Raw genomic sequence first — 14006 nt, 5'->3', positions numbered from 1 at the left:
TTACCTCTGGGAGATTGATTGTGTCTTCCCCAGTGAACACAGATCTGAAGTACCAATTCAACTCTTCTGCCATTTCTTTGTTCCTCGAAATATATTCCCCTGTTTCTGTCTTCAAGTGCCCAAATTTTAGTTTTAACCATTTTTTTCCCTTTCACATACCTAAAAAAACTTTTACTATCCTCCTTTATATTATTGGCCAGATTACCTTCGTACCTCATTTTTTCTCTATATATTTCCTTCTTAGTAATCCTCTGTTATTCTTTAAAAGCTTCCCAGTCCTCGGTTTTCCCACTCATCTTTGCTATGTTATACTTTTTCTCATTTGACTTTATATGCTTCTTAACATCCCTCGTCAGCCATGGTCACCCCTGCCTCCTCATAGGATCTTTCTTCCTTTTTGGAATGAACTGATCCTGCATCTCTTGCATTATACCCAGAAATATCTGCCTTTGTTGCTCCACTGTCATCCCTGCTAAGGTATTGCACCATTGAACTTTGGCCAGCCCCTCCCTCATAGCTCCATAGTTCCCTTTATTCAACTGAAATATCATCACTACCGATTGTACCCTCTCCCTTTCAAGATGCAGATTGAAGCTTATTGTATTTTGGTCACTTCCTTCTCATGGCTCTTTCACTTCGAGGTCCCTGATCAATTCTGGTTCGTTGCACAATACCAGATCCAGAATTGCCTTCTCCCTGGTAGGCTCCAGCACCAGCTGTTCTAAGAATCTATCTCGGAGGCACTCCACAAAGTCTCTTTCCTGAGGTCCAATACCACCCTGATTCTCCCAGTCTCCTTGCATGTTGAAATCCCCCATAAGAACTGTAGTAACATCTTTGCAACAGGCCAATTCCAGCTCCTTATTCAACTTTCAACCTGCATCCATACTACTGTTTGTGTGCCTGTAGATAGTTTAGATTTTCTGAGCTCTATCCATACTGACTCTACATCTCCTGTTTCTAGGTCCCCCCCGGCTCAAGGGACTGAATATCATCCCTTACCAACAGGGCCACCCCACCCCCTCTGCCCATCAATCTGTCCTTATGATAGCAGATATGTCCTTGAATATTCATTTTCTAGGCCCTATCCACTTCAAGCCATGTCTCAGTTATCCCCACAATAGCGTAACTGCAAATTTCGAAAAGAGCCTCAAGCTCATCCATCTTATTTCTAATGCTTCATGCATTCATATATAATATTTTTAATTTGTTGCTGCCCTCAACCTTCCCATCAACTCCAATTTCACTCAACCTTACGGCATGATCCCTTTTGAGTTTTCTGCTTCATTGATACATTGTCTTCCTTGACTTCCCTTATTCTAATTTTCCGTTCAATTTCCTTCTTAAACTTCGAGTTTGTCCCCTCCCGCTATTTAGTTTAGGGCCATGGTAATTAAGGGGCGGGTCTTGGTGATTAACAGGAGCCGGGACATAGTGATTGACGGGAGGGCGGGTCTTAGTGATTGACAGGAGCCGGGACATGGTGATTGACGGGAGGGCGGGTCTTAGTGATTGACAGGATTGGGTCCAGGCGACTCTCATGGGGCGGGTCATAGCTGCCATGGGGAGGCAGGACCCGTTAATTGGCATAGTTTACAACCTATAGAAATCTAGAGTCGGACGCGGTGCCGTTTCCAGCGTTGATTGGCAGACGCCGAAACCAATGGGCATCCAGGGAGGCGGCACCTCTTTCGTTAGCTGCTTCTGATTGGCGAAGTGGGATCTATGGTAACGGGAGGCGGGCTGTGAGCGCTGGTTCTGCAGCGTGAACATGGCAGCGACAGCGGCATTGACAGGATGGCGGAACGCGGTAAGGACAACCGGTGCAGAGGTGAACTGTGGGGACCCCGGGGGTAGCGGTGAACTGCGGGCGGGAATCTGCTGTGAGGCCGGGGACCTGAGGGTGATTCACATGGACCGGCCCGGTCCGGGTGTGTGTGGGTGGAAGGGAGACCGCGGCCTGTGACTGAGAGAGGGGAGAGGGGAGAGGGACGGGGGACGGGGGACGGGGGAGAGGGGGGGAGAGGGTGGAGAGGGTGGGGAGGGTGGTGGGGGGGTGGGGGGGGGGGTGGGGGGGGGTGGGGGGGGGGGGTGAGGGGGACGGGGGACTGGCTGTCGCTCCCGCCGCGCCCGCGCTGACCTTCCCCTGTTGTGTATCCCTCAGGTTCGGCGGCTGCTCGGAGCCGGAAGGAGCCGGAACCCCGTCTCCAGGAGCCTGTCGGAGGTGAGTACCCAGGGGCTGGGGAGTTCCTATGTAACCACTTCACCTTACACCACCACCACCTCCTCCAACCCTGCCCTCACCCCTCCTGCTTGCCCCCCCGCCCACTCTCCCACTCTCCCCCCCGCCCACTCTCCCACTCTCCCACTCTTTCCCTCCCGCCCACTCTCCCCCCCCCCGCCCACTCTCCCCCCCCCCGCCCACTCTTCCCCCCCCGCCCACTCTTCCCCCCGCCCACTCTCCCCCCCCCGCCCACTCTCCCCCCCCCCCGCCCACTCTCCCCCCCCCCGCCCACTCTCCCCCCCCCCGCCCACTCTCCCCCCCCCCCGCCCACTCTCCCCCCCCCCGCCCACTCTCCCCCCCCCCGCCCACTCTCCCCCCCCCCGCCCACTCTCCCCCCCCCCGCCCACTCTCCCCCCCCCCGCCCACTCTCCCCCCCCCCGCCCACTCTCCCCCCCCGCCCACTCTCCCCCCCCGCCCACTCTCCCCCCCCCCCGCCCACTCTCCCCCCCCCCGCCCACTCTCCCCCCCCCCGCCCACTCTCCCCCCCCCCGCCACTCTCCCCCCCCCCCGCCCACTCTCCCCCCCCCGCCCACTCTCCCCCCCCCGCCCACTCTCCCCCCCCCGCCCACTCTCCCCCCCCGCCCACTCTCCCCCCCACTCTCCCCCCTCCCGCCCACTCTCCCCCCTCCCGCCCACTCTCCCCCCTCCCGCCCACTCTCCCCCCTCCCGCCCACTCTCCCCCCTCCCGCCCACTCTCCCCCCTCCCGCCCACTCTCCCCCCTCCCGCCCACTCTCCCCCCTCCCCCTCCCGCCCACTCTCCCCCCTCCCCCTCCCGCCCACTCTCCCCCCTCCCCCTCCCGCCCACTCTCCCCCCTCCCCCTCCCGCCCACTCTCCCCCCTCCCCTCCCGCCCACTCTCCCCCCTCCCCCTCCCGCCCACTCTCCCCCCTCCCCCTCCCGCCCACTCTCCCCCCTCCCCCTCCCGCCCACTCTCCCCCCCCTCCCCCTCCCGCCCACTCTCCCCCCCCTCCCCCTCCCGCCCACTCTCCCCCCCCTCCCCCTCCCGCCCACTCTCCCCCCCCTCCCCCTCCCGCCCACTCTCCCCCCCCTCCCCCTCCCGCCCACTCTCCCCCCCCTCCCCCTCCCGCCCACTCTCCCCCCCCTCCCCCTCCCGCCCACTCTCCCCCCCCTCCCCCTCCCGCCCACTCTCCCCCCCGCCCACTCTCCCCCCTCCCCCTCCCGCCCACTCTCCCCCCTCCCCCTCCCGCCCACTCTCCCCCCTCCCCCTCCCGCCCACTCTCCCCCCTCCCCCTCCCGCCCACTCTCCCCCCTCCCCCCTCCCGCCCACTCTCCCCCCTCCCCCTCCCGCCCACTCTCCCCCCTCCCCCTCCCGCCCACTCTCCCCCCTCCCCCTCCCGCCCACTCTCCCCCCTCCCCCTCCCGCCCACTCTCCCCCCTCCCCCCTCCCGCCCACTCTCCCCCCTCCCCTCCCGCCCACTCTCCCCCTCCCCCTCCCGCCCACTCTCCCCCCTCCCCCTCCCCCCCACTCTCCCCCCTCCCCCTCCCCCCCACTCTCCACCCTCCCCCTCCCGCCCACTCTCCACCCTCCCCCCTCCCGCCCACTCTCCACCCTCCCCCCCCCCACTCTCCACCCTCCCCCCCCCACTCTCCACCCTCCCCCCCCCCCCCCACTCTCCACCCTCCCCCCCCCCCCCACTCTCCACCCTCCCCCCCCCCCCACTCTCCACCCTCCCCCCCCCCACTCTCCACCCTCCCCCCCCTCCCCCCACTCTCCACTCTCCACCCTCCCCCCTCCCCCCTCCCCCCCCCCCCCCCACTCTCCACCCTCCCCCCCACTCTCCACCCTCCCCCCCACTCTCCACCCTCCCCCCTCCCCCCCGCACTCTCCACTCTCCACCCTTCCCCCTCCCACACTCATTTCCCCCCCCCCACCTTCCCGCTCTCATTCCCTCATTCCTCCCCACCCCTACCGTCACCTTCCCCCCCCCCCCCCCCCCGCTCTCATTCCTCCAGCTCTCGTTCCTCCAGCTCTCATTCCTCCCCCCCCCCCCCCCCCCCCCTTCCCATCCCCTCACCCCCCCCCCATCCCCTCACTTTTGGGACTGTTTTGGGTTAGGAACCAAAATCAACCTGTATTTATTTAGCAAGTATGTGAATTGTGTAGGACAAATAGGAAACCATATTGGTTTATAAAAGTTCATAAATTCTTGCATTTGAAAGGAGGTATACTCCATGCTGAAGATGTGATATGGAAGGTTTTGACCTGTTAGGGTAGTGTTGCCTATTTCTAATATTCATTGGCATTAGGTCCTGCTCTTGGTTTGTGGCAGGAGAATCAATGTTTCGGGCAAAAGCCTGATGAAAGGCTTTTGCCCGAAACATCGATCCTTCTGCTCCTCGGATGCTGCCTGACCTGCTGTGCTTTTCCACCACCCCACACTCCACTCTAATGTCCAGCATTTGCAGTCCTCACTTTCGCTATGCTCCCTGTTTGGATGGTTGTTTTGCTGCACAGTCATTTCTAATCCTCTTATACTGCTTCAGCTACTGTCTAAATCATTTCCGATTCTGCTGTGAAGTTAGCAGCTGTTGTGTGATGTGATGTGGCTGCATGTGAAACTACCATGTTGCTAGCATTGTAAATAAAGGCAACTGTGGGTACACCTTGTTTGTGCCATTAATTTAGGAATCTGCGTCACTCCTATGCTTTTAGATAATATGGTCTTTCTGCTCTAGAGGTGACTTTTCAAGAACAAATTATGTTTGGTAATAGCTGATCTGGTCAGATAATGCTGGGTTTTAAATCCTTGCTTACAGTCATTGTAAATGTAATCAAAAAGATAAAACCTGGAAATGTTGGATGAGATATCCATGAGAATTCTCAAAGCAATTTGTTAGCCTGTACAGATGGTTATTAAAGTATTTGTTAGGAACAATGTAAGGTGTTGCCATTCAGTAATGTCTTATTTTCAACAGTTATGAAGTAAAGGGATCTGAAACAAATACAGAAATTGCTGGTGAAACTCAGGTCTGGCAGCATCTGTCACAACTCAAAACATTAACTCTGCTTTCTTCCCACAGATGCTGCTAGACCTGAATTTTCCGAGCAATTTTGGTTTTTGTTTCAGATTTACAGCATCCACAGTTCTTCATTTTATTATGAAGTAAAGGGATGTGGATAGGCTTTGAAACACTCTTTATACAGTGAAGAGATTGTGAACAAACCTCGTAGTTCAGAATGTTCAACAAAAAGTACGACTGCTGTGGATACTGTAGCTGGATATCTGAAATGTCCTTTTATGTTTCTATAAATGGGACTGGAGCACTCAGCTACAGTGCCAATTTATTCATGCCAAGTCTGCTTGCAGCTTGTGGTGCAAAAGCAATTGTTATGGATAGTACTTGTGTATATACGTTCCATGCAATTTGAAACATTCTTATTCAAAGCAGGATCTTTAGATGGTAATTGAAAAAGCAGGCTAGACACAATGGGCTAAAAGACCCATGACCTGGCTGTAATGTTCTGACTCTATAATATGACAGAATCAAGTATAAATGTAACTTCAGATTTAAAATTGTACTTTTCAATAAGATTCAGTGCTCCCCAGACACTCTGCTAATCTGTAAATTGCTTTTCCTATTCAGACACGGACAGTGACGTTGATCCCAGGTGATGGCATTGGTCCAGAGATATCTGACGCTGTAATGAAGATTTTTGACGCTGCAGAAGTAAATGCATTTTAACTTCTTGCGAACAGGGTGAATGTACATTGCAGATTTTGAATTTAAATCTTTTGAGATGCTTTTAGTTTTAAGGATATAAATTGGCATACATTCAAGACTGAGTTAAGCAATTTTAACCAAGAAAGGAATCAAGAGTTATAGGGAAATGATAGGAAATTGGGATTGAGGATTATTAAATCATCCATAATCTCATTTAACAGCACAGCAGCTTCCATGTGCTAAATGGCCGCCACCTCCTTCCTTATTATTCTCTATGTTCTGGTTTTCAAATCCCAATTTCTTTCCACTTGATTGTCCATACTGAGAGTCATTTTAGGTACATTGCTTGTTCAATAAATTGCACAAATGATTAATTACCATTTGAGGTCTTTTTTTTTTAAGATTTGACACTCGGGTTGAGTTTCAGGTTGTAAGTTTGCTCGCTGAGCTGGAAGGTGTGTTTTCAGATGTTTCATCACCATGCTAGGTAACATTGTCAATGAGCAACCGGTGAAGCACTGGTGTTATGTCCGCTTGCTGTTTGTGTCATGGTCTGTTAAGGTGGGTGATATCATTTCTGGCTCCTTTTCTCAGAGGTTGGTAAATGGGGTCCAAATTGATGTGTTTATTGATGGAGTTGCGGTTTGAATGGCAGGCCTCTGCATGTTGCTATTTAGCCTGTCCTAGCCTGGGACGCATTGTCCTCCTTCATCTGTATGTCAAGATACTAGTGATAGTGGGTCGTGTCTTTTGGTGGTTAGTTTTCTGCCTGTCTGTCTAATGTAATGTTTGCAAGTTTTGAGAAGACTTGTAGCTCAGGTTGAGGTTCTGGAGGTAAGTTTGCTTGCTGAGCTGGAAGGTTCGTTTTCAGATATTTCGTCCCTATACTAGGTAACATCAGTGAGCCTCTGGTGAAGCACTGATGTTATGGCCTGCTTTCTATTTGTGTTTAGGTTTCTTTAGGTTGGTGATTTCATTTTCCTGTTCTTTTTCTCCAGAGGGTGATAGATGGGATCCAAATCTGTGTTTAAGATTTGGAGGTGCCAGTGTTGGACTGGGGTGTACAAAGTTAAAAATCGTACAACACGCAACAATCTGTTTGTTGATAAAGTTGATGTAGTGTTTGTTACAGTCCTTGCATGGTATTTTGTAAATGACATTCGTTTTGCTGGTTGTTTAAGGTCCTTTTAGGTTCATCAGCTGCTGTTCAAATGTGTTCGTAGCTTGTGGGCTATCATGATGCCGAGGGGTCAAAGTAGTCAATTGTACTCTGATTTTGAATTAGAGGATTGTGTATATTTCATGGTCTGCTCCAGAGATTCGAGTAAGTAATCCAAGTTGAGACCCCAAAGCAGTATTGATTGAAAGCTGAATTGTTGAAAGTTTTGACTTTAAATAAGATATTAAAATGCTGCTTGGGGGGGAATGCGTAAGAAAAAAAATTCTCAGCACTGTTTGTACATTAGGGAGATCTCTATGTAGCCTGGCCAATGTATTTTTCCCCACTTAAAGCAGTATATCTGACCATTTGTTTCATTGCTATCTATAGGAGCTTGCAACAATCAAATTGGGATAAACAAAGTCTTTCATTCATAGTGTTTCTAAGAATTGCCAAATGGATGGTCTATTGGGGCCTTTTACCGGGCGGCACGGTGGCACAGTGGTTAGCACTGCTGCCTCACAGCGCCTGAGACCCGGGTTCAATTCCCGCCTCAGGCGACTGACTGTGTGGAGTTTGCATGTTCTCCCCGTGTCTGCGTGGGTTTCCTCCGGGTGCTCCGGTTTCCTCCCACAGTCCAAAGATGTGCAGGCCAGGTGAATTGGCCATGCTAAATTGCCCATAGTGTTAGGTAAGGGGTAAATGTGGATGTAGGGGTACGGGTGGGTTACGCTTCGGCGGGGCGGTGTGTATTTATTGGGCCGAAGGGCCTGTTTCCACACTGTAAGTAATCTAATCTAATCTAATCTAATCTTTTCATGACATCCCCAGAATCTCAGGCAGTCTTCAGCCAACTTGATACCCTTTACTTTAGTTCCAGCAGCTAGAATCTATTGATTTTTAATTTTTTTTTAAAAGGAGAGCAGGCAGGAAGCTGGAGTTGAGGCTGAGATGAGATCAGTATGATCGTACTAAATGATGAAGCAGGGTCATGGGGCCTACTCCTAATTCTAATCCTAGTTATGTTCTTAACCAACGAATTCACTGAAACCCTGATCTCTGAGCATGTAGACCTGTCAAGCTTGTGTATAAAAAGAACCATGATTAAGGTGCATGCTGCAACATCAAACATGCCAGTCATACCTGCCAAACCTTCCTAGTATCTTCTATTCTAATCCCAATTTCTTGTTCTTTCCATTTGTCTTTGTTACTTCAGGAAAAGGACCTCCCACAGTGCAAGTGCATTTTGTCTCTTTCCCCACTCAGTCTACCCAGCCAGAGTCTTAAATTTAGGATTGTTTCATGTACTTTCATGTTTCATGCAATGTGGTTGCAATGTTGATTCTGGCAGTGCCTTGTAACAGAAAGAGATGCATACTTGAGGTAAATTAACCTACAGTCCCATCTAACCTCCATAATGTGCAGTTTATAATTTGGAACTGAGCAGGTTTCTGTCCCTCAGTTCATGGAGTGACCATAGCTGCTCAACTTGGACTTTCTATAAGTTGATAAATTAGTTTGTTATCTAGTAGGAATTCCATTCATAAAGTGGGATTAATAGCCCTGTGACCATTTGAAAGACTTTTATGGGGTTTCCATTGTTGCCTTTTTAAAACAGTGGGAGATGTCATTTATGCTAAAACCAGCCTTGTGATATTTGGTATTCTAATGCCCCTTGAAGCGTTAAGCTAGTGGTTAGTTACCTCATTCACCGCTGAGTGCACTTGAGCCAATAAGGAGCAATTTAAAATGCTGCAGCTATGATAACAGAATGAAAGCACTCAGCATTTCCTTGTTGTTGTTGTTTGAAGGTTCCCATTCGTTGGGAGGAGAGGACGGTTACAGCCATCCAAACATCAAGTGGACAATGGATCATTCCACCAGAGGCCACAGAATCCATGAATGCCAACAAAATTGGATTAAAAGGTGCTGGTGCTAAACCATACTCAGAGTTTGTCTGTGTTGGGTAACCATACTGTGGGTTATGGCTGACATGGGGTGGGGTGCGGGGCGAATGTCCTGCTTTCTTTGTGTTTGGTGAAGGTGATGGCACCCTAACGTCTGTGTCAATGTTACCATCAAGCAACTGCCAGCAGCTTCCATGTGCTAAATGGCCACCTCCTCCTTCCTTATTATTCTCTATGTTGCAGCTGTTGCAGAGTCAATGAGCATTGAGGAGATGGGTGATTAGGTCTTGGTGTCATTAACAGTGTGGGCTAAGTTTTGGATGACCTCTAGTTTACAAAGGATAGATTGTGGGAGATCAGCCAGGCGTGGTCAGGGGTCACAAAAACAGAGATGAAGGTTCCAAGAGCAGAAGGGCTGCAGCAAATACGTTAGGAACAAGAGACCAACTGGAAAGAGACTAGGGCCCCTTAAACATCAGAAGTTATCTTTGTGTTGAATGTCAGAAGCTGGGAGAGAGAGTAAACGAATATTTTGTCAGTTTTTTTACTGTGGAGAAAGAAATGGAGGCTAGAGAACTCGGAAATAAGCATTGATGTCTTAAACAGTTCGCATTATGGAAGAGAAAGTGCTGGTGGCCTTAGAAAATATAAAGGCAAAATAATCTCTGGGACCTGGTCTCGTGTCTCCTGGGACTTTGTGCGAAGTTAGGAAGGAAATTGTGGGCCCCTTGCAAATATATTTGTATAATTTGTAACTACGCGTGAGGTGCTGAATAACTGGAGGTTGGCTAATGTTGTCTTCCTGATGAAGGGCTTTTGCCCGAAACGTTGACTTTCCTCCACCTCGGATGCTGCCTGGCCTGTGCTTTTCCAGCACCCCCCACACAACATTAATCTCCAGCATTTGCAGTCTCACTTTTGCCTAATGTTCTCTTTTGTTTAAGGGATGTAAGGAGAAGCCTGGGAACTATAGACATATGAGTCTTACTTCGGTTGTGGGTAAGTTGTTAGAAGTAATCCTCAAAGATAGGACTTATATGTATTTGGAGAGGGAGGGATTGATAGTCAGTATCGTTTTGTGCGAGGGGAAATTGTCTGAGAAACTTGAGGAAGATTGAAGTCAGAGCAGTAGACATTCTTTTACTTGGACTTTAATAAAGCCTTTGGCCAGGTTCTGCGTGGTAGACTAATTAGTAAATTTAGATCACATGGGATTCAGGGTGAGTTTGCCAGTTGGATACAAAATTGGTTTAACAACAGGAAACCATGATAGTGGAGGGCTGTTTTGGACGGGAGGCCTGTGATATTGCTGGGATTGTTCCTGGATCCACTTTTATTTGTCATTTATAAATGATTTCGATGAAAATATAGAAGACATGCCTGGTAAGTTTGCGGATGACACCAGTCATGAAGGTTATCTAAGATTACAAAGAGATCTTTATCAATTGGGTCAATGGGCTGAAGAGTGGCAGATGGAGTTTAATTTAGATGAATGCAGGGTATTGTAGTTTGGTAAAAACAAACAAGGTCAGGAATGATACAGTTAAAAGTAGGGCCTTGGGTAGTGTTGTAGAACAGATACCTAGTGGTTCAAGTACATAATTCTTTGAATTTCGCATCACCAGGTCAAGGGGTTTTGCACACTTGCCTTCATTCTCACTCCTTTGAGTATAGGAGTTAGGATGTTATATTGAGATTGTACTGCATGCTGGTGGGGCCTCTTCTCGAGTACTATGTCCAGATCTGGTTACCCTGTTATAGGAAGGATATTATTGAGCTGGAGAGGTTCAGAAGAGATCTACCAGGATGTTGCTGGGAATGGAAGTTTTGAGTTGTAAGGATAGGCTGGGACTTTTTTCACTGGAATGTAGCAGATTGAGCGGTGATCTTGTAGAGGTTTTTAAAATGAGGGATATAGATAAAGTGAATGGTAGTTATCTTTCCCTGGAGTGGGGGATTTCAAGACCAGAGGACACATTTTTAAGCTGAGATGAGAAAGATTTTTAAAAAAGACATGAGGGGCAATTTTATTTTTACATAATGGTTCATGGTGGATTGAACATCCAGTGTAAGTGGTGGATGAGGGTACAGTTATGACATTTAAAGACATTTAGATAAATATGTAATTAAGAAATGTTTGGAGGGTTATAGGCCAAGCACAGGCAAGTGGGACTAGTTTGGGGATAGAGTTGGCATGGACTGATTGGACTGAAGGGTCTGTTTCTGTGCTGCATGCCTCCTTCACTCTGTGTTAAGATGGGCAGTGTTGTAGGGATGGAAATAGGCAATCTCTGTGATGCAGATTTGTAATTGGAATGTCATCTTTGGCTTAGAATGGTCTGATTCAGCCTCCGGGATGAAATCAGTGGCCAGGAACCAAGTTCACCATCTGGACTGAAGACCATGTCTTCTCAACATGTTATCGGAGGAAGTTTCTGCTTCTAAAAATTAGACACCTAGCAAGTTTTGGAGTCAGTGGAGGGGTTGAGATTCAGAGTCTAACAATTACACCTATTTACTGTGTCTGTCTGTGAAGTATTTGCATTTCACTACACATCACATTGTCATGATTTCTTGTCATTAAAACCTTTTTATCTTTGGCACTTCACATCCCTGTAAAACCCGAGAGAAGTAGATGTCACCTGTTGATTAGTTCTAATTCTAATCAAGTTCTAAGGAAATACAACAAGTGCTCAGAAACAAAAACTAAAATTACTAGAGAAAGTCAGCAGATTTGACTGCAACTGTGGACAGAAAAAAAGAGTTAATGTTTCAAGATAAGTGACCATTCTAGCCATTTAAATGTCTGAATAATCTGTACATTTTAGTCTATTTTGCAAGGTATGTGATTTATACTTTTTGGATTTTAATCTCAAAGTAGAAGCAGGTTGATATGGGTCAGCTTTGTAAAGGTTTATAAAATGTTTTCCCCAAGCAGGCCTGGTCTAAGTGCATCAGTTCCAATTAAGAGTGGGACTGCAGTGGAGTGGCTAGACCACCTGTGGTGTTAGTGAAAAAGTGTTTATACTATTGCATTGATGACAAATAAACATGTTACAGCAATTAGTTTTAGTTTTGACTTCAGGACTGAAGGTTCAAGGTTTCAATTCAGAAAAATCTGGTGTTCAGCTCCAAAGAGAAAAGGTTCTCTTCTAGTGGGAGAACCAAATCATATGCAGCAAGTTATTCTGTTTATTTTGGTTTCAACTTATTGATGCAGGTTGAGTCACTTAGTTGAGAATATTATAGTACCGAGTGCTTTGTCATTAAATGTCTGTTGGAAATGACTGGCATTTTTCTCTGATTCAATGAGTTATCCTTTTATTTAACTTGGTTTGCTCCAATACAGTGAAGTACGGTAATGCTGCCATGTACAGTCTTAAAGTAGCTGCTTGTCACTGAGCAGCACCTCCACTGTGACATTCTGAACACTTGTCCTTAAGGACGGTCACTTATCTTGAAACATTAACTTTTTTTTCTGTCCACAGTTGCTGACTCTCTCTAGTACTTTTAGGTTTTGTTTCTGAGCACTTGTTGTATTTCCTTAGTCAGTCTGCCCCAGGTTTCCTCAAACAGTGTTGGGTTTCCACCAAAAGGCAGATAAAACAATAAACAATTGGGTTTATCTGTTTTAACATTTGAGTTATAGGGCTAGTCTGCAGTTTTCCCTTAATAGTGCTCACTGCAGAGATGACTCTAACAAATTTTGTAATCTTTCAGGGCCTTTGAAGACTCCTATTGCAGCAGGGCATCCTTCGATGAATTTGCTACTTCGCAAGACCTTTGACCTTTACGCAAATGTGCGCCCCTGTGTATCGATCGAAGGTTTTAAGACTCCCTATAGTGGTGTAGACCTTGTTACAATTAGAGAAAATACAGAAGGAGAATACAGTGGCATAGAGCATGTGGTGAGTTTCTGTTTGTAGTAAATTATATTGTCATATTTTAAATTTGATTTTGGAATGTGAACAAAGCTGACAAGGCCATAGTCATTGTTCTTCTCGTGTTGTTTTTAGAATGTGAACCACTTAAACCACTGCAGTCTTTGCTGATGCTGATTCCAATGTCCCTGAAGATGTCAGCACAGGCAGACAGGCTGGTGAAGAAGGTGTATAGGATGTTTGCTTTCATTAGCCATGGCATAGAATATAGGAGCAAGGAAGTCTTGATGCAACTTTGCAAAAAACATTGGTAAGGCCACAGAGGGCATAATGTATGCTATTCTGGTTACCATATTATCAGAAGGTCCTGATTGTGCTGGAGAGGGTGTAGAGGAGGTTCATCAGGATGTTGCCTCAGATGGAAATTCTCCGTTATGAGGAGAGATTGTATAGACAGGGTTTGTTTTCCCTGGAGCAGAGGATGCTGAGTGGGGAGGGATCTGATTGAGAGGCATAGGCAGGGTAGAGAATCTCTTTGCCATGGCAGATATCAGAGGTTTTACGACTCTCTATAATGGTGTGGATGTTGTTACAGTTAGAGAAATATGAAGAAGAATGCAGTGACACAATCTAAGACCAGACGGCACAAATTTAAGGTTAAGACTAAGTGGTTTAGAAAAGATTTGAAGGGTTATAATCTTTGCCCAAAGGGTTGTAGAAATATGCAATGTACTGCCTGAGAGGGTGACAGAGGCAGGTACTCTTTCAATATTTAAGCATCTGGGTGAGCACTTAAAAAGCCAAGGCATTGTAGGCCATGGACCAAATGCAGCTAAATGGAATTAATGTGGTTTGATGTTTATTTGTTGGCATAGATGTGATGAGCTGAAGGACCTGTTTCTGCCTTCTGACTGAAAGTGGTGTTATGGTGTGCATTATGTGATGTTAATCCAGCAATGGTGAAGGAATGCCATTGATATGTGCCCAAGTCAGAACAGTAGAATTTGGAGCTGATGATATTTCTATGCCATTGCTGCTTGTGGCTACATTACAGGAGGACGAGAGAAGAGTCAGTAACTTTGGTGAATTGT

At 47.9% G+C, this 14006-nt stretch overlaps 1 protein-coding gene across 1 annotated transcript in view; it reads left to right on the top strand.

Moving 5' to 3' along the window:
* The first annotated feature begins 1716 nt into the window (after nt 1–1716).
* idh3a (isocitrate dehydrogenase (NAD(+)) 3 catalytic subunit alpha) overlaps nt 1717–14006 on the top strand; it is a 36517-nt gene continuing 24227 nt past the window's right edge. The window contains exons 1-5 of the mRNA XM_072553284.1: nt 1717–1810; nt 2165–2224; nt 5891–5974; nt 8939–9053; nt 12755–12942. Of these exons, the coding sequence (XP_072409385.1) occupies nt 1772–1810; nt 2165–2224; nt 5891–5974; nt 8939–9053; nt 12755–12942 (486 nt within the window). The 5' untranslated portion in view covers nt 1717–1771. The remainder of the gene's footprint in view (nt 1811–2164; nt 2225–5890; nt 5975–8938; nt 9054–12754; nt 12943–14006) is intronic.

The sequence above is a fragment of the Chiloscyllium punctatum genome, chromosome 33, assembly GCF_047496795.1.
Source record: "Chiloscyllium punctatum isolate Juve2018m chromosome 33, sChiPun1.3, whole genome shotgun sequence".
NCBI classification, from domain to species: Eukaryota; Metazoa; Chordata; class Chondrichthyes; order Orectolobiformes; family Hemiscylliidae; genus Chiloscyllium; species Chiloscyllium punctatum.
The sequence above is the reverse complement of the archived record's forward strand: the minus strand, read 5'-3'. Positions and strand labels throughout refer to the sequence as shown.